Raw genomic sequence first — 21764 nt, 5'->3', positions numbered from 1 at the left:
TCTTCTTCTTCTTCTTCTTCTTCTTCTTCTTCTTCTTCTTCTTCTTTTCTTCTTCTTTCTTCTTCTTCTTCTTCTTCTTCTTCTTCTCTTCCCTTCTCCTTCTCCTTCTCCTTCTCCTTCTCCTTCTCCTTCTCCTTCTCCTTCTCCTTCTTCTTCTTCTTCTTCTTCTTTTTGATGGAGTTGCACTCTGTCACCCAGGCTGGAGTGTGGTGTTGCAATATCAGCTCACCGCAACCTCTGCCTCCCGGGTTCAAGAGATTATCCTGCCTCAGCCTCCCGAGTAGCTGGGACTACAGGAGCACCATCACGCCCAGCTAATTTGTTGCATTTTTAGTAGAGAAGGGGTTTCACCATGTTAGCCAGGATGGTCTTGATCTCCTGACCTCATGATCCATTCACCTTGGCCTCCAAAGTGCTGGGATTACAGGTGTGGGTCACTGTGCCGGGCCTGATCTTCCTAATATCTTAACTGGAGAATGACTGGTCTCCGTCTTTGGATTTATTATCTTCTTTATACTTTCTCATTGGTGATTTCATAAGTTCGTTGTATTCAGTCAATGACTTTCAAATAATATCCCTGCACTAGAAATGTATGTCTTCAATCCAGGCCTCTTTTTCAACCTCTATAATTGTATTTCCACTCTCCACTTAAAATATCCACTTAAATATTCAATGACCACTGCAAATTTAACATGTCCAAAATTGGACTCACAATCTTCCCCCACCCCAAATATGTTCCTCCCTATCTCCAATATCAGTTAATGGTGTGACTATTCTTCCACTTTCTCAGACCAAAACTTTCAACTCAGGCTTTTACTCCTCTCATCATCTCAGTTGACAGTAAATCTTTTTGGTACTATCCTCAAAATGTATCCTGAATCCAATCATTCTGATTAGCTCTACCCAGACACCCATAACACAGCTACTATCCTTTCAGCTGTGCTCTTGCACGAGCCTCCTAACTGTCCTCTCTATGTCCACTCTTCCATCTATACTCTATTCTCAACAGGGCAGCCAGGATGACCATGTCAAAATACAAGTCAGGTCATATCTTTCTGCTCACAATTCCCCATTGACTTCTTTCTCTTAGCATAAACCTATAAGGTCCTATAAGAACTACTTATGTGAACACATCTCCTACTGTGCACTTGCCTCAGAACATTTATAACAGATATTTCTTCTGTCTGGAGATTTCTACTCCCAAATGTCCTCATGACTTGCTGACCTACACCCTGCACTTCTCTTCTTAAAATTCCCCTTGTCAGGAAAGCCTCCCTTAGTAAACCTATTTAATACTATAACCCGGCCCAACCTAGAAAGCCTATCCACTTTCTGTGTATCATGTTTCTTGACAGCACCTCCCATCTTCTAATATATCATATAATTTCCTTACTTAAATAATGCATATATTGTCTTGGCAGTTCATTAAGTGCAATGCTGTTATTTCTCCAAAGCCAAGATTTGTTTAAACATATATATATATTATATGATGATGCTCTTTTAGAACTCTTACATGTGAATTGCATCTCCAGACCAGGCAGTAAAGATGCATTGCAATTGCCCAACTGTTAAGTTTCTACTTTTGGATTTTTCTTTGTTTTCACTAGTTCTGTGTAATATCATTTATTAACATTTTACAAAAATAGTAAATTCTTTCCTTATAAGTTTTTTCTCTTCCTCTATTTCATGCAAGAAGTCTGGTCCTTTTTGGTTCCTGTATCTCTGAATACCTTAAAATTCTGAGAATTAGCCTGAATAATACTTTCATTTTTATTTTACTTTTCTACACTGTGCCATTAAAGAGATTATGCTAGGTGATCTGGAGTGGAAAAGAATAGATGAAAGACTTTTGAGAATCACCAAGGAGTAGAAAACAACATTGGCCATATTGACTAAGAGGAAGAAATTTATGCCAACTAGTAGGAAAACCTGTTTCCCATGAACTTTTAAGTAGCAGGAAGACAATCACTGACTTGCTGAAGAAAGCACTAGGGTAGTGGGTTTCGTTGGATTTTAGCTTCAGCAAAGATACCGCTTTTTCACAGATAACTTGGGAGCAGAAGGAGACCTTAGTTCAAGGAACTAATATTGGTTTGAACAATGAGGACATCAGAAGGGGCCATGATGGGTGGGAAGTTTGGCTCTGTGTAAGACTCCAGATACTGGTGAGCTTTTGAGGAAAAAGGACACCTGTACTAAGGGTGATATTCCCAGCAGCCCAGTAAGTTGGAGACTCAAAGTCAAATTTAATTTAATTTAAGAAAACAAAGAAGCAAGTGATTCTTGCACACCTGAATTTGTAGAAAAAGATTCACAGCTGCTTCTTCAGTTCTCTTTTAATAGTTTTTCAGAACATAGACTTATAGCATCTGAAGTATAAGGTGTGTGAGTAATATTGTGATGCTGACTCACTTGGAATATCAGTGAAGAAATGTAATAGCTTTGCACTGTGTATTGATTATATAAGTAGAAATTTTAAGTATTTAAACATATAATTATTTTCTCATATGAAAATTTCCAAATCATATAATTTTAACTAAAATGGTAAAGTTTAGATATCTTCCTTCCATCTGGAATAACGCTAGCAATGCATACTTCTAGGTTGTCAAAGCTGTCCAATTCAATTACAAAACCCCAAATGCAGTGCACTCCTTGTTTTCTAGATTTGATCCTCTTCAGTCTTTTTCAACAGAGCAGAATCATGTTAAAAATCATTTCAGAACAAGTAACCCCTGTATTCAATGACCTTCAAGGGCTTCAAATTTCACTCTGACTGAAAGCCCAGATCCCAGCAATGGTATGTGAGTCCCTATGTGATCTGGTACAACACAGTCCCTCCTATCCCATTGCTCTACCACCTACTCCATCCCCTATCATCTTCCCCCATAGCTCATTCTGCTCCAGCTTTTCTACCTTCGTGCTGTTTGTCAAATACATTAGGCATATTTCTACCTAAGTACATTTGTCTTTGCTATTCCTTCTGCCTGAAACTCTCTTTCCCATAAATTCATGTATCCGGCTCTACTATCTGCTAGCTGTGATTCAGAGCAAATTGGTTAACCTTCCAAGCTTCATTTTTCCATCCACAAAATGAGAAAAATAACAATATATACTCCAAAGTGGTGTTGTAAGTACTAAATGAGGTAAAATATGCAAAGCACTGAGAACAGCATGTGACACTGAGTGAATACCGTATAAGCATTCACCAGTATAATTTGTACTAAAAGCCCCTGCAGGTTTTTTGGATCACTTGATCATCCTTTCATTAAAGCAAATCTTGAAAAAGCACTTGTGAGGCACTTCAATACACTTTCTGAATTCCAAAATATGAATTAATTTGATACTTGGTGGTAGAAACAATTTTTATTATAAATTATAATTCCTTATAGAATTCTTCCTCCTAAACTACTAAAACATTTTCAACAAATTCATTTACAATAAACCCTGTGTTCACTAATGCTTGATATGGACATGTAATTATTGCACTTTCATGAGTGCAAATTCATTTACAGTAAACCCTTTGTTCATTAATGCTTAATATGAACATGTAATTATTGCACTTTCACACTCACAATAAAGCTTCTACCTGAAGTGCCTTCTAGGTCATTGAGAAACATGGAAAATTATCTTCCACATAAATTTAGAGGAAAGTGTATTTTGCTGTGGAACTAATCATTTGAAAACTGAGAACAGCACCAGGAGGTAAAAATAGCTCTATACGTGGGTCTGAAATATTTGGGTTTGTATACTAGCTCTGCAACTTTTCTTCTGTGTATGTGAGTAAGCAGGTAATTTATCCATTCCAGGACTTAGTTTCTTCAGCTCTAAAACAGGAAATAATGCTTACTAAATTTACTTTTCAGAACTGTTGCAAGAATTAGTGAACTGTACATCAAGATGTATTTTAATGAAAATAATGTGTTCAGTATTTACCTAGTGCCCTACATTGTATTAAATGTTTTACATAAATTATCGGAATCTCAGAAAAATTATTTTGTTTTATGCACTTTGACTATTCTCATTGTTAGATGAAAGTGAATTTAAAGAGACTTCAAGTAACATGTAATTTAAAGAAATATTAAAATTATCACAAATTAGCAATCTTTTCAAAATGTGTGATTGATCATAACCATTGTAAAAAATTACATTAGATACCACAGATTTCACTACATTCATTGCAGTATATACTGTGAAAGAATATCCACTTATCGGCATATAAAATTATAACTTTTGTTTAGACTTTACTTCAAATTAAGTGCATCAATAGCACTGTAGTAACACAGCATAAGAGATTTGTTTTTGCCTTTAAATTGGGTCTTTAACATATAATGAACGTACTGAAACGTCCTTTTTGTGAGCAAGTAGGAGAGCTAGCTTTTAAATGCTTCTTTCACAGATACACTGTTCACAACCACAAGATCTGGAAGAATCTTAAAATGTTTTCTATGTTGATTTATATACAATGTAGAAGTACATTTTACTATAGCTAACACTATATACACATTATGCATTATAATTCACTGGATTGGGGAAGAGAAAGGATTAAAAAACAAAGAAACGAATACCCTTTTCCGAGTTTTCTCCTTCAGGAAAGGCCGGATCACGGTGTACAGGGCATGTATATACCATGGTTGATTAACAAAATGAATTCCTCCAAATCGCGCTGGGAAACTATCCTAGAGTAACATGGAGAAAGAAAAATCAAAATATGCTTTAATATACCGAGAAGGTTTAGGAATGGTTATATGGTATGCAAATTTATTCTTTCACATACTTAGATGAGAATATCTGTAGAGTTAAGGAGAGAAAAGAAGAAAGAACCTTACCACGTTAAACATTGTACTTTTCATACAGTAACCGAAGCAATGTATAATAAATCAAATCCTTCCCAAGAATAGGTTATTGATAAGAATGTCAGCATTTTTAAGAGGATCGTATTTTAAGCCTGTAAATGCTAATAGTCAGTACAGGCCAAGAAACAAAAAGAAAAGTCAGTAGAGATTTGTCAAATAATGAATCTACATTGTATGAAAGTTTCATTTAAATTATTTATATTAAAATCTATTTTTTAAATAAAATATTTTATTAAATCCCTATCTAGTCATCCATAGTGTAAGCAATGTCAGACACAAAACTCACTTTATTCTCTGTATCCTATTATTTTATCAACTTTGTTATAAACATTATCTTTCCTTATTTTACCTACAAAAAAAGTAACATGCTTTAGCAAAATAAAAATGCAGAGTTATACTGTAAGAAACGTAAGGATGCATTTTGCTAGGTTAAATGAAAATCAAAGCTCTCTGATCTCACTCCACAGGAGGAAACTGTAAAGCCAGCCTCCTCCTCTTCCTACCCATGATTAAACAGGTACAGCTCTAGCCCATTCCAAAATATGAAGGGAACCCTTAAGCCAAATGAATGACAACATTTGACACTGCACTTGAGTATGTTAATGATTGTACATAAATGGATCTGATTCTTGCTACTATTTCAAAACTACACACTGAACCGACTACAAAGGTCTTCTTTAAAAAAAAAAGCTAGCCTACTACAAGTGCCTCTGAAGTGGCATCGTAATACTTGGCATTCTGAATTCTATTTAGAGCATGAGCAGGAAGAAAAGAAAAGTAAAGGAACTGAAATAATTGTATTTTTTCAATTTAAATGTTCTCTTGAATAAGAGTCTCTGGTCAAAAACTTGCATGGCATAACCCCATTAATTCTTTTTTTAAATTTTGGACACTTATGAGCAATAGTAAATTAATTTAGTATTTGCATATTGATTTGCAGAGCTATCAAATTGTATTTTGCAAAGCAACTTCTATCTCTGAGAATAATACCCTATAAGGCAATAGTAGTTCAATAAATAATTAAAATAGCTTAAGATAAAACTTTTACTTTTTATGTCAATGTCTTACTTCTTTTGTAAATATGTGGTTTTCATTCATCGAGAGGTTATTATAATAATAAAATGAATCTGAAATACAGGCATAGTATATTTTAAAGTTATGAAATATGTGTAAGTAAAAAGAAGATACTATATACCTAAATAATAAAGAGAATACTAAGACAAATACTCATGTACCTTATTATTGTTATTAATAATTATTATTTCACTTTGATATGGGAGTGATAGAGAGGTTTCCTGGCCAGTAGGGATTTTCCTAGTTTAATGTTTCCCTAAGAATGCAGCACCTATAGGAATGAGGTCTCACATCCAGTCCCCCACTTGCCCTCAATGTGTGCAAGCCTAGTCTTTCCTCCTGAGCACCCTATTATTCAGGCAACTACTATTCTCCAAAGTTCTAGGTTCCTGTAGTTAACAATTTCCTCCCAGCCTTCACCTACTCTCCTGTTTTTCTCCTGTAGATTTCCGTGTGTGCTTGGCTTAGAAGGATTTGTCTCACATTCCTGAGAGTTCAGCAATGCACCTGGAAATAATTTTATTGTGAGGAAACCAACATCTTGGTACTTTATGGCAAAAGGATCTTTAAAAATTGTTAACCTGCTGCACTACCTGAAGCAATCTCTAGAATAAAACTAAATGAACACTAGCAATATTAAGCCAAAAGTCTTGGCTCAAGTGATTTTTTTTTTTTTTTCACAGTGAGTTTCACTCTTATTACTCAGGCTAGTGTGCAATGGCGCGATCTCAGCTCACTGCAATTTCCTCCTCCTGGGTTCAAGCGATTCTGTTGCCTCAGTCTCCTGAGTAGCTGGGATTACAGGCATGCACCACCACACCCGGCTAATTTTGTATTTTTAGGACAGACAGAGTTTCACCATGTTGGTCAGACTGGTCTCAAACTCCTGACCTCAGGTGACCCGCCCACCTCAGCCTCCCAAAGTGCTGGGATTACAGGCATGAGCTACTGCATCTGGCCGGCTCAAATGATTATTAAACTTTGAGAATCACAAGAAGGTCATGCTTCTTCTCTCCTGAAAAATATGAATATGCAAACATATACACATAACTTGCACACATGTCATGGGCTTTCTTGGACACCTCTTTAGATATACTTGATCAATATCCAATCACAGTTGAGGCAGAGTGAAAGAGCAGGGAAATTTCTGACTTTGCAATCAAGTAGATTTAGCCTAAAATTCTGGCTTAATGTCACCTATCAGGCATCAAAGTCCAAAACAAGAACATGGTCCTTTTCCCTCACTGTGAGCGTCCTCACTTCCAATCATGCCCAACTGCATGTCATCTTCCTGCCTCCCCTTCACGTCTGTGGTCAACATGCTGTTTTACGGCTTGTTAACTGTTCTCTCCCACACGCCTACTGTGGCCTTTCCTCCCTTTGAGTATAATCTGGTTTTACTAATTCCTTAAGACTTAGCTCCAAAAACATCATTTCCAGGAAGCTCTTTTTTATCCCTTCTCTCACTTCTCACTCATAAAAGCCCACTCTCTGCCATCACTAGCAAAAGCCTAGGTCTATCACTGCACTTGCCATATGCCCCTGAAATTGTCTCTTTGTCTGCCTCCACTATTAAACCGTGAGTGCCTTAAATGCAGAGGTTGCGTGTTCTGTACGGTCTATTGGTGCCTGGCCCGTAATCCATTTCTACTCACATTATCCCCCACCCTATAAGGTAGGAAATGGAAAGTTAAACATACGATTCTAAATGGGAGAGTTCTGCCCATGAGATGTACCTGAGCAAGATTTAAGGGACCAAAGGGAGGCAGCAGCCACCTTTTTGTGCAGTGGCAGCTACTAAGCACCTTATTAGCTGAGAGATTGTTTGCAGCAATGTCTGAACCCCACCTTCCTCTTTCTAGGTATCACTTAGGAGGTGAGAGGCCTCTGGGACAGCAGTAGCCAAGATGGACACTAGTTTCTTGACTCTGACTCACTTCCACAGGGATGTGGTCTCAAAACCGAGGATTCATCAGCAGTCCTCCTTTAACTTCTACGGCCCTAGGTCCTCCAATGAGGCCTTAAACACTAACTTCCTGTATTAAATCCATTTGTTCTTGAACTATCCAAAGAGATTTTTGTTTTTTTTGTTGTACTGAACTCTGAGCCAGACTGTGCCTCATTCATCTTTATATTCCCAGAATTTCAAAAATGTGCTTTCTGTGTGTGTATGTGTGTGTGTGTGTGTGTGTGTGTGTGTGTGTCCCAGAAGAGGTAGATAAATGTTCACTGACTAGACCTAGATACATGCTATTTAAGTAAACAATTTATCTTCTCCGACCCATAATTTCCTTATCTGTAAAATGGGAACAACATTTAATAGGATTGCTGATCACTCACAATATCTGTTAATTATTCAGCACACCCTCTAGATACAGGGTTACCATATTAACCACCAGCCCCACCTGACAAATGTGGAAATGACCATGGAGGAGTGAAAGGAAAATAAAATGTCAGGACATCAAACTCACTAAGACAAAGGGAAAAGTTAAGCTTGGAAACTGAGTCACACAAAAAACTACCTTTGTTCCTAAATAAATAGCTGCAAGATAGAAGGCCACATATCTTCCCAAGTGGTCTCCCTCATCCTGACAATATAAATTAACAGCTTATCTTCACAGGCCCAGGACAAAGACGAGACTAGAAATCATCCTTCTACCAGCCGAGACAAATGCAGATTTACCAAGTAGCAGGAGATGAATGCATAATTGACTGTTCTTCTAGACCCTCCCTTCACACCTAATATGTAGATTCAGGGAGTAGCTAATCAAAGCTTCACAAGAATGTGACCCTTTACCTCACTACTTATTCTTCCTTGTTTTTTTTTTTTTTTCTTTCTTTCCCCTTTCCCTCCTGCCCACTCATCCCTCCTTAAGTACTGAAGTCCTTAAAATGCTCTCTGGAAAAAACACAGGCCATAGATCCTACTGTGGCTTGTGTCTCCTTTTCTCAGGCACGTCCTCAACTTTGGCAAAATAAGCCTCTAAATTGATTGAGATCTATCTAAAGCACTTTTGGTTTTATGGAGGTAGTTTTACAGTGTGGTTTAAGCGGCAGTTGTTTGACCCTAGATAGTACTACAAAGTACAAAGTAATAATAAAAGTCACAACATTCAATACGCCAATCATTGACTCTGCTGGCTATACGGTTCTTCACTGGAGACAATGAGAAGACAATGAAAAAGAATGGCTTGGCAATCAGGAAGAGTACAGCCAAGATGGGTTGCAAAAACATAATAAAATTTCTAACTTCCAAATGGTTTTGCCAATTCACCTGCTTCTACTCCTTTTTTTTTTCTTTGAGCAAAGTACTTTGTGCCCAATGCAAAGATTGACTTGCCTCAATGCTTCATTAATGGAAAGTTGGATGTCATTTACGGGGTAAATTTATTTATATGTATCATTACATGTGTGTGTATCAGTGAATTATCCATATAGTTCTAGAAAAACATGTTTGCCTCACATATCTAACTATTCAAAAAGAAAAAGTAAAGAATCTGAACCATAGCATATTATTCTAACTTTTAAATAAGTTTTGATGGAACACAAAAATTATGTGTTAGGATAAGTACTATTACAAGTAATATTGTCTGATTTATGAAGAAAATAAATCAGTATAATTGCTGGTACAATCAATCAGGATACAGTTTATGGCTCCAAATGAGAGCAAAATGAACTTTTCTATGAGAATTAAATCTACAACTTTCGTCTCATTTCACAAGTAACACTGTCTAGGGTCCTAAACCAATCAGTTGTGTTAATATGTTTTCAGTGTGAACATAAGCAGAAATTATATGTGTAATTTACTCACTTAAAATTAAATCTATCAGCCTTTAAAATACTTTTGTTTAATCACTTTCTTGTACTTTTTTGAAACATTTAGCTTCAACTACTATAGGGCCCATAGCAAAGGGCATGTAGTGATAAGGTGTAGCACCCAGCACCTAGAAAGTACATGTTTAATTCCATAACTCTACCCATAAAAGTATACTAGGACCTGAAATATTGCATTATTCCTACCTGACACTAGGAATACATTATGTGGATAAATATAAAAGATACTTACTCCAGAAATTTTCAATACAAAAAAAGTATAATTTAGAAAATCACTCATAATTTTACCAACCAGAGGAAAACACAATACTCTAAGAATCTTGATGCATGCTCTCAAGTTTTTTTCCAAGATTTATATAGATGATATGAAACTTGATGTACCTGTCTGGAATTATGAAAATAGTTATTGGTGATGGCTCAGAGGTGTACAACGTATATAATATCACTCTTTCTGAAAGTGATTTGGTTTAAAGAGTAGAAGTGATTTTGTAGCAGCTGGTATTACTAATTCCCTCAGGAGCACCACTATTAGCTTCCTTCAGATGTGTTTGAATTTAAGTTTGGTCTGCCTTGACGTACTAACCACACCGTGATTCCCTAACTACGACTTTTGGGGGTATCTTTTCTAGATAGTATAACAGCATTTGTGTACCTTGTATCCATTTTTTAGAATGTTGTATTAGCTGTTTGTATACAGGTCTTATTCATCTTCTAGAAGATTCTGATTCCTGAAGAAAGTCATGCTTTTCCCAGTTCCAAATCGCTGCTCATTATCACTAGTGGACAGACAGATCCAGGCAAGCCATTCACTTGCTTTCCTGACGAAAGCAAAGATTTTTACCAAAAGATTCCAACCAGTGTCTTCTGCCAAATTGAGAAGAGACAGCCAGGAAACTATTTAATTACCAGCTAATTGGAATGCCTTTTCCTGTGCCTCACTTATAACTGGTAATGAGCCATATTTGAATGAATGGATTGAAAACAAAAGATTTCATCCTTCATACGGAGATAAGAGTTTAAATTGGGAATGTACACATGACAGAGGCAGCCCCACCTCTGTCCACTTAACTTTCATTCCTCATTAAAATCTCATGCTGTCCTGGCATACATACAATAAAGGAACTTGATTAGATGCAAGGAATTGTATAGAAGCCAAATTCTACCCAAAAAAAGTAATTAATCTGATATGTAGGAAAGCAATAATAAAGAATATTTTTTTCTTACTAGATTATTTAACACTTAAGAGTTTGCCATCAGAGAAAAGAGAAAAAAAAGATAATTGAATGGCTTAAAAAATGAAGAGTCAGTTCCTGTTACAGGAGACATCAGTCTCTAGAGATACACAACACTGTATTTTAAAACAAATGGTTAGATACACAACACTGTATTTTAAACAAATGGTTTGAGCATTCTCTAAAACAAAATACACATGAATCACATATTTACATTTTCATAATTCCTTAAAAATAGTGTCTGAATTTTAATAAGTGTTTTAGGAAATAATATGGATTTACCATGATAAATCACTTAAAATAGTGATTAAAATGATACAATCATTTCCCATTAATATGTGGCTTTGTAGGTAAAAATTTTTAGAATATTCAATTTTTGAAATACAAATATATTTTGAAATAATTGTGTCCTCTCAAATGCTAAAATCTTAATTCCAAATATGCACTAGAATGTAGACAATTTTTTAGCATTAATTTTTAAATTGAAAATTGGTGTTCTAGCTTCACATCTAGATACTTTATAGTATCCCTGTAAGATCCTCAGCCAAACGCCAGCTATTGTTTAAATTTTCCGTCACGAATATAATTGTGTCAACATGTATTTCTCTTAAGTGTAGTCAATAGAATGTGCTCTATCCAGAGGCATGCAGGTTCTTCCTGCCATTACTATAAAGAAAATAATAATTTCCCCATTCTATATGTGTTAATATTGGCTAAAGAAGACTTCACAACACTGAGACTCGTAGAAAATCTCTGTTTTGCCCTGTCACTCTCCTTTTAGGGAATTCAGTACCCATTATAGAGACCTGCAGCTTTACTCTGTTTCATTTCTGTCTGAGGGTGTTTGTTTGTTGTTGTTGCTGTTTTATAGTTAATTACAGGTAATGCCCAAGTGACATATCTTCTCAGTGCACACTACTAGAAAATCTGCCATGGATTCTTAAGGTTTTACAAAATCGTGTTCTTTAAACTGTGGGCGGGCATTTACTGTAGGGAGAACAGGTCTCACACTAACATTTTGAAGGCAGAAGGATTTGGCTGCATTGCTTTGGTGATTCTACAATCACTATTTATAGCTTGGACAGGGAGAGTTTTCAACTTCTACTCAAGATGACTGCAAGGAATTTTCCCTGCAACTCAGAACTGTCTGTCTATTCAGTCCTCTAAGTTTTTCTTTATACAACCTGTAGAGGAGACTATCAGACAACATCATGGCACTTGGGCATTATTTCTAATTAACTTTAAAAAACACCGTGGTGCTCAGGACTGCTCCAGTTTATGAAAATGCAGGCCCATACAACGGCATGAGTTCCACTTACTTCATACAAGATAGCACATGACTGTCACCTGCCTATGGAAAAATGAGAGTTTTGTAATGGTCTTATCATTATTGTAATCCTAATGTGGACTATCATTTCCAAATTTTTAATTTTTTACAATCTGAAAAAAACCGTATGAATAGTCCAAATATACAATGAATAACTTCATTTCCTCTTTTACCACTTAATTATCACTTGTAATTAACAATTCTTTTCTTTTCCTTTCTTTTTTACTTTTCCTTTTTTTTTTCTTTGAGATGGAGTCTCACTCTGCTACCCAGGCTGGAGTGCAATGGCGAGATCTTGGCTCACTGCAGCCTCAGTCTCCCGACTCCCAAATAGCTGGGATTACAGGTACCTGCCACCACGCCCAGCTAATTTTTGTTTTTTTAGTAGAGACAGGGTTTCACCATCTTGGCCAGGCTGGTCTTGAACACCTGACCTCATGATCCACATGCCTCAGCCTCACAAAGCGCTGGGATTACAGGCATGAGCCACCATGCCGGGTGTGTAATTAACAATTATATATTGATTCCATGGCAGAGAGAACACAATGTTACTCTTTTTTTTCTTTTTCTCCTCTGTTTTGAACACATGTATTGAAATAATCTATAACATTCTTGACCCCCAGATTCCAGTAATAAATCCACTTACCTATTAGATAATGTGTCTGTATCAGCAAAAGTATCCCTGCCTCTCAGTCTCAGCCACATACCCAGAATTATCAAATAAAGCAGAGGAATTATTATGGGGAAAAAACCTACAGGAGTATATTATGACTATATGCACAGGGCCTCTGACGTGTGGGGGCCAGACATGATTAAGCTGTCTCAAAATCTGAGGCATGTTCTAATTATTGACAAATCATTCTTTTGTTACAGTTTTTCTGTGCCTACAGTTGATCACTTGGTGCTGCCTAACAGCACTTCAAATACAACCTACCCCCTGCCCAAGCCTGGACCCTTGATACGATGTTAATGTATTTGTATGGATAGATCTCTATACCAGGAAAAAACTCTCAGCTTTGGTGACTGCTGTTTTATTAGTGATTCAATGACATCAGCTTTGCATATGGAGTGGAATGTCTGAGTCCTGAGTACATTAAAATATACACAACTTAAAGTAGAATACTATATAAAATATTCTCCCTTGAAAGAGGGAATTTTACATAGCTAAAGAGCTAATTTTACCTAGCTAACTATTTCTCAAAGTAAAATCAACACTAAAAACTCATCTGTAACATGTTTAGTCATCATAACTGAATGGGCAAGAAGATCTCTCTTTTGTGAGCAAACCATACATGGCCTTCTCACCAGTTAACCTTTTCTGCCAGAGAAGGCTGATAACAAATGTAAGCGAGTCAGTCACACACCTCAACAGCAAGACGCAGGGCTTAAGTCAGCTGCTGCTGGTGTGTGCCTGATACAACCGGGAGTAAAATAGCCTACAGAATGTGACACAAAGTGATTCTCACACCACCTCACAGTCTAGGAAGCACCAGTCTCAATCAAGTACAACAGCAGGAGAGAACACAGAGTAAAAACTACCACCTTATAAAAACGTGTTCCTAAGTCGGGCTCCTTTATTAAAACTAAATGCACAGTAAGGGTCACAAATAATTGTGCCATTTTTAATCAAAGAAGTGAGTGTATTAATTTTCTATGAACTGTATTGAGACTTGTAACTCCAATTTGTTAGCTGACAGCAGGAAGGCCTTACTATTACTCCAGCTAGTATATCAATAATGGATTGGGTCTCCCACTTGACTTTCAAACTACTTTAGATAACACACATTTAGAAGTGCTGATGCTCTCACACCTAAAATTGCCAAAGGAGAGGTAAGTGGCAGAATGTAGGCTAGAGAAACTGAGAGGAACAAATTACAGTAAGAATCAGGCTAAAGTCTTTAGTGGATATTCCAGGACACTTCTGCCTACATCAGGCATGTGAAACTAGCCAAGATTGAATTTAATGATGAAACAATGCTGCGAGGGTTTGGCAAGACAGGAACTGTCTTATTCTGAGGAGAGACCATACATGGGTAAAATATTATTGAAATAAGCCTCAAAACATACTCGTTATATCCCTAATGTTGCTTCCAGACATCAGTTATAAGAAAATTATCATTAATTTGGGCAAAACGTTTTGTGCAAGAATGTTAGTTTCATTTTTACATTTTGTAATTCGGAAAAATGTTGGAATCAATTTAAATTTACTTCAACAAAAGAATATGTGGATAATGTATTTATAATATGTAATATCAGAGAGCCAGTAAGCGGCATTTTCAAAGAATTCCTAATGATAAAAAAAATCAAAATACAATATTAGGTTAATAATTAGGAAAAATAATTTATTTAAAAAATAATATAAAAGACTTGGAAAAATACATCAAAATATTAACCTGATTAAATTTGTGTAATAATAGATGACTTACTTTATTCTTTGTACATTTTATATTTTACAAACGTTTGAAGAGGCCAGTGTACTGCGCACATGCATGCATGTATACACATTTACAAATATGTATAATAGAAAATTATCACATTCTTTAAAAAAAAATCGGCACAAAGACAAACTATATAGCACTCTAAGCATCAATTAAACTTAACAAATATTTAGTAAGACTTACTCAAGGATAGGAAATGTAAGAGGAATGTGAATGAAGTAGTGTTTACCTTGAAGAAGTTTATATTCTGGTAGAGAATAAGTAACATAAAGCAAGGAAAGATAACTTCCATAAGGTGTGAAGAAGCTTAAAGAAAAGAAAGAATGGGAGATTAAAAAGTTGGAGGGATGAGGAAAGAACTCACAAAAGAGATAGCATTAGGAATGGATCTTGGGAGTGTCAATAAGAATCTGGTAGAAGTGTCCCAGGAAGGGGTAGTAGGAACAGAGATAAGAAAGAGCAGGCCACCTATAGGATCCAGTTGCCAGAACTGTTTGTCTGGAGTTGAAGGTAAATGTGAGGAAGTCTTGGCAGCACAGCTGAGAAGACACTGTGGAGCCTACCTGGATAGTGCCAGCTGCCTCACAGAAAGGTTTGTGCGTATCTTAAAGGCACTGAGTATTCTTGAGAAGGGAGTGACACATTGAAGCTGTACTGTGGGAACATTAATTTAGTAGGGGCATGTGGTTTGATATAGAAACTTCACATTTTAATATTTATATTTTAATGCAACCAGTTTAATGTGGAGACATTGAGTCACAAGTAAAGAAAGAATAGAAGTAGCAACTAGAGTCTTAGTTTAATGAGTCTTAGTCTAATGACTAAGTAATGTGTGAGACAGACATCCATATACCAGGTTCCCCCAATTCACATCATGGCCATCTACCTCTGGGTTAAGGCAGTGAGGGTCAGGGCTCGGTAAGCACTGGAGTCAGACTTGGGAACTAATGGAGATCTGAGTAGAATTAGGGTCATGGGTGTCTTTGGTGCACATTTCTTAGAGCAGAAAACAGTGATTTTATGTTTTGGCCGGCCAAGGTTGTTTGATAAATACCTGCAAAATTCTCTACTTTACTTGATTTCAAGTAGAGAGAAGTGAACTTGGAGACATCAAGTCAAAGCTGTTAGTACTGGCAAGTAACCAGAGCCCAAATCAGAGTTATACCAAGGGGTTAACTATAAAGGAAAACTATGTACCCATGTTGAACATATGAGTGACATGAGGCTCTACAACTTCATGAATGATTGAATACGGAGGGGACATGGGAAGAGAATAGCTGAAAGCAGTCTGACACAGTTTAATCTGGGTTAGTTGAGAGACCACTAATTGTACTACAAACTGAAAAGAGTCATATTTGAGAGAGTGATGTGAATTTCCACACACATGGAGATGTTCCTGAGGTGGGATAGCTCAGGCCAGGGTAGAGATGTAGAAAAGCAGAAAGACATATATATATATATGTTTCGTGAATACATGTAAGGCATTTTTAAGTGCCACAGTAATCTATATATTTGAAAATAATAAGAATACACAATTTTCTCTCTAATTTAAGTTATTGACCAATATCATGGAGCTGGCTTGACTAAGGAGTTGGAGAGAAGAGGGAGGTTACTGAGCCAGAGTGATGATTTCCACTCATCTGCCAAAACGCTTTTAGCTCTACCACCTCCTTTCAGAACTGTGTGGTGTCCATATGGATTGTGAGGCAGTAGATTATAAAGATAGCTTGAGAGGATCTAAAGATGTTTCAGGCACATGTTCTTCAAAAAAGCACACATGAACAACAGCAAGACTGGGGCTCAGCGTGTAGGCAGCCCCTCAGTCTGAAACTGCTGATGAGGAACTCTAATTCTGTCTCCAAATGTTTCCTGAAAAGGTGAGGGGAAAGGGGGATGGTACCTCAGTTTAGCTAATCTGAGAAGATCTACTTCCTCTTACCTGTTAGTTTTATTTAACACAAGAAGAAGGAAGCAAGCATTCAGCTTGGGATCATTACCCTCTTTTCAAAATCCAGAAACACTTAATGAATGTACCTCTAAACACAAAAAAGAACATCTAATTCAATTCTTCAAAGATTTTACTGAGTTTCTTGCATTTACTGCAAAAAATCTTACAGAAACTTATTGAGAAGATCTACTTCCTCTTACCTGTTAGTTTTATTTAACACAAGAAGAAGGAAGCAAGCATTCAGCTTGGGATCATTACCCTCTTTTCAAAATCCAGAAACACTTAATGAATGCACCTCTAAACACAAAAAAAGAACATCTAATTCAATGCTTCAAAGATTTTACTGAGCCTTTCTTGCATTTACTGCAAAAAAAATCTTACAGAAACTTATTAATTTTGGTTAATTAGAGAAGATTCTAATTAAAACACCAGGAAATTCAGATGGCCTGAGTAGAATTCTTCCTCCTTTTGCTTTACCCCCTGTGACTTTATTGGAAAGTAATTATCACCCAAAGCTATTCTCTAGAAGTTTTATTTCACATTGCTACAAAGTCCTCCAACAAATAAAGCTTCTCAGGAAATAATAATTGACAAGTTGTTGAACCATGATGCAATTCATGGGAGTGGAGATGTCAATGATTAGCACTTACTGTCTACCCCTAGCATTATTGTGCATTCAATGCTTCCATTCCTCAAATTTTACAATGGAATTGGAGTGTTTATGCTAGTATTTGGTCTACTAATATGCATGTGGAAGATATGCAAGCATGTCTGTTTGTCCAAGCGTACACATCAGGACAACCACACACATCTGCAGTCTTTCCTTCCACAATCTCAGTCATACAAAGAAAAAATTTCCATCCCAGCCACATCACTATTGCATAAAATCCTCTAGAAAGAACAGATCTTCTGAATAAAGAAATGTTGTTTCCAACAGGTGTTGTGTATGTGGGTGTGTGTTTGTGTGGTTAAGAGACCTCCCTAGCTTTTTGACTTTTTCCTTGATTTTATGAGTAGAAGTGAAAAAGATTACATGCCTTGCCTTTCCACCCACCCTTGATACCTAACTGAACAAAGCAATTCTGAAACTAGAAAAAAAGCTGGTTCAATAACCTGTTTTACAGAACATGAGAATCTGACTGACACTGGGGTAATGCATGTCATTTTAAACATGGAAGTATGTGACATATTTATGATATTTCAATCTTCATTTTTTTTGAAACCTAATCTCTACGCTTTAGAATAGATAGTGTAGCTCAACTAGGTAGATTCCAGAGATTTTTGAAGACAAAATATGAGACCTTTCACCCAACATCTTCATCTTCAACACTCTAACCGACCTCATCCATGTAGATTGTCATTGGATCAGATTTTGATAATATTTCTTTTCTTTCTACTATCTATTTCCCATTCCTTGAATATGAGACTTATATGTGTTCATGTTTGTATGAGTATATATATGTGTACCCAATGGTAAGTTCCATTTTAAGATTTATGTATTAATCCTAAAAAAATCCTCACATTTAAAAAAAAAAATCAAAAAATCCTTCACTTGTAAAAGTTAGCAAATTGGTAGATTTTACTTTGATTCTGCTTTTGTCCCTTTTATTCTCTCTGCCATATAGATTTGACCAAAAACAAAACAGTAACAAAATACCCTACTTCTTTTTATGATGCAAAACAAAAATACTTTCTGAAGATAATGCCATGGTGTTCTTCAAAAATGTTCTTCATGGTGTTCTAATAAAATTTTTTTTTCTTCTCATTCAACAAGTATTTATTGTGTCTGCTGTACTCTGTATTGGTACAATGCTGGCAGTGGGATGCTGACTGTATATTTTTACTTTTCACCACTCAGAAACTACCTGAATCTATCTACTGATTTATTTATTTTTCACTGTGAAAGAATAATAGATTCACAGGAAGTTGCAAAAACTGAGCTGGGTGTGGTCCCATGCACGCCTTGCCCAGCTTCTCCCAATGAAATTACTACAATAATGACTAAAACCAGGAAATTGACAGTGGTACGATCTGCAGAGCCTGTTCACATGCCACCAGTTTTGTAAGCACTCATTTGTGAATGTTTGCATTTATGTACTTCTAGGCAATTTATTATCTATATAGCTTTGTGTAACCACTACCACATTCAAAATACAGAAATGTTCTATCACTACAGGGCTCCTTCATGCTACTCCTTCAGAGTAACACTTAACCTATCTGACCTCAATTCCTAACCCCTAGTAATCATTAATGTCTTCTCTAGCTCTGTAATTTTGATGGATTTTGTTGAGAATTTTATGTACATGATACAGTATGCTGCCTTTTGAGATTGGCTTTTTTCACTTACCATAATGCCCTTGATATCTACAAAAACTGTTGTGTGTATGAATAGCTTTTTTGTTTTCTCTTTCTACTGCAAAGTAGTATTTTATGTTATAAATATATTACAGCTTTAACCATTCACCTATTTTAGGACATTTGAGTTACTTCCAGTTTTGGGCTATTATGAATAAAGCCACTATAAATGTCTGTGTACAAGTTTTTATGTGAAAATAAGGTTTCATTTCTCTGCATTAGATGTTCCAGAATGCAATTTCTGAATCATATGGTCTCACGTTCAACTTTACAGAAAACAGCCAATTGTTTTCCGGAGTGCCTGTACCATTTTATATTCCTACCAACAAGGAATGAGAGAGCCAGTTCCTCCTCATCTTTGCTAGCCTTTACTATTTTCACTTTTAAAAAAATTAAATGATTTTGAGAGGTATGTAGTGATATATCATTGTGGTTTTAATTGCATTCCCTAGTGGGAAAGATGTTGAACATCTTTTCACGTGCTTATGTGCCATCTGTATCTCTTCCTTTGTGAAATGTGTGTTCACGTGTTTTAAACATATTCTTACTGTTTTTTCACTGTTGAGTTTTTAATGATTTTTTATATTACCCTAGATAAAAGTCTTTTGTCATATATGTGGTTTGCAAATGTTTTCTCCCTATCAGTGGCTTGTCTTTTCATCCTTTTAACAGGATGTTTCACAGAGCAAATTTTTTCTTAAATTTTGGTGAGGTTCAATTTACCAATTTTTTATTTTATTGACTATGCTTTGGGCATCAAGTCTAAGAACTCTTGGCCCAGCCATAGATCCTAAAGATTGTCTCCTATTTTTTTCAAAACGTTCTACAGTTTGCTGTTTTACATTGAAATACATAATCCATTTGAATTATTTTCACCTAAGGTTTGAGCTGTAAGTTGAGGTTCTTTTGTTTCATTTGCCTATGCTTTTCCAATTACTTCCAGCAACATTTGTTGAAAAGCTATACTTCACCTGTTTAATTGCTTTTGCACTTTTCTCAATTATCAGTTGGACATATTTGTATATAACTATTTCTGCGTCCTCTATTCTGTTCTATTGATCTATGTTTATCCCTCTGTTAGTTCCAAATTCTAATATTTATCTCTCTACTACTATTACTGTTATATCAATTTGACAAAAAAGAACAAAATCTACGTCTTTTCACTATGTACATTAAAAATATCCTTCAAATATAATCTTATGTTGTTCTCTAAAAGATAAATTAAAGATAATTTTAATAAAATAATTCTGTACCCCCAAAGCTGACAAATTACCTTATCATTTTAAATCTTTCATCTTCATAAACCAAATATTAGTGTGAAATGTTTCCTTTAAACCAAAAATGGCTAATATGCCACCATGAAAATGATAAACCATATACCTAAGCCAAAGATTCATTATCTAAAGACTGAGAAACATTAGTAGGAAAAAAGTACAACTAAGAAATGACTAATTCAAAAAACTCTTAGCCATATAAAGAAACAATAGATAACAAAAAATCCTTGCTGGTCTGGATTTATAGAATACCCATAATGCCTTGGACAAACCTGTCATTGTATGATCTTAATTTTATACCTGAAGAAACTGAGGCACAGAAAGTTTAAAGGCCGATATAATCAAGCTGTTGCTGATCAAGGTAAGAGTGGACCCTACCACAGTTTCAAATCTACTGCTTACTCCACTTACCTATAATTTTTGTATTCACCGATAAGTGGGAAAGAGATCAAAATTTGAATATTAAACCAGAGCTCAGTATCATACTAAGAATATACTGCTTCACATACTCCTATAGCCATGCAGTATTCACCAACTCTACAACCAACACTCACTTTTCTAATTTTTTTATTTAGGTTAAAACACCATATTTTATTGATGATAAAGTAATTTAAGGAATATCTGTTAAATGCCTTTTTTGCCACTCCCCTAGTGAGTGTAAGACACCATGCCTGCCTCCATGGATTTTCCTTTCTAATTGAAATAAGATGTTCTACTCTATATTTTGCCAGAATGCCTTTGATGAAGTAAGTATCATTATAAGTAGGTATTTCTGATTTAAAGTGACAGACTGAAAACACGTATTTGTCTCCCCTACTCCTGAGATTTTATTTAAAATGACAGGAAAATATTTTTTAAAAGAAAAGCACAAATAGTGAAAGAACTGGAGGAAGAATCATCTTGCAATTATTTCAAAGTATTCTCAAATAGGAAAAGGAGATAAAAGCCTACCAGGAAAGATCAGGGGCACTATAAATGCAAAAACCAAGGGGAAAAGGTAGGTGAATTGAACAAGAAACTGTAGGTTTAAGTCAACAGTTAAGTGAACCCAATCTGGGATATTAACCCTGCAGCAAGACCGGGAATCAATTAGATAAATTAGAAAAGAAAGTGACTGTGCTGAAAGAATAATTTTTAAAAGAATAGAAATAATTTCCCAAATAAATATTATGAAAAGTTAACTATAAGATACTGGCAGTAAAGAGTGAAAAGGGGATTCTGGCATGTAACTGTAATCTCTTCTACTTAATCTTTACGAAGAGTTAAGTATCTTACTTGATATAATATTAAATCAAGTTAAGTGTCAAAGAAAGAAAAATAATACCAAGTTCCTCATAATGAGGCTAAAGCAATTAAAAAAAAAAAAAAGCACTACTGGTAGACCTCCAATACATCCCTGGGTGTCTTAGCAGCAGAGTTTGGAGTTTCA

At 35.8% G+C, this 21764-nt stretch overlaps 1 protein-coding gene across 1 annotated transcript in view; it reads right to left on the bottom strand.

Moving 5' to 3' along the window:
* Positions 1 to 21764, bottom strand: part of CLVS2 (clavesin 2) — a 74142-nt gene that overhangs the window by 11125 nt on the left and 41253 nt on the right. Inside the window, exons 4-5 of the mRNA XM_011944493.1 lie at positions 4566 to 4676; positions 4246 to 4316 (exon numbers count right to left, since the gene is read on the bottom strand). Of these exons, the coding sequence (XP_011799883.1) occupies positions 4246 to 4316; positions 4566 to 4676 (182 nt within the window). The remainder of the gene's footprint in view (positions 1 to 4245; positions 4317 to 4565; positions 4677 to 21764) is intronic.

Source organism: Colobus angolensis, unplaced genomic scaffold, assembly GCF_000951035.1.
Source record: "Colobus angolensis palliatus isolate OR3802 unplaced genomic scaffold, Cang.pa_1.0 Scaffold231, whole genome shotgun sequence".
Lineage (NCBI taxonomy): Eukaryota > Metazoa > Chordata > Mammalia > Primates > Cercopithecidae > Colobus > Colobus angolensis.
Note: the sequence above shows the minus strand (reverse complement) of the source record. Positions and strands in the feature narration are given on the sequence as shown.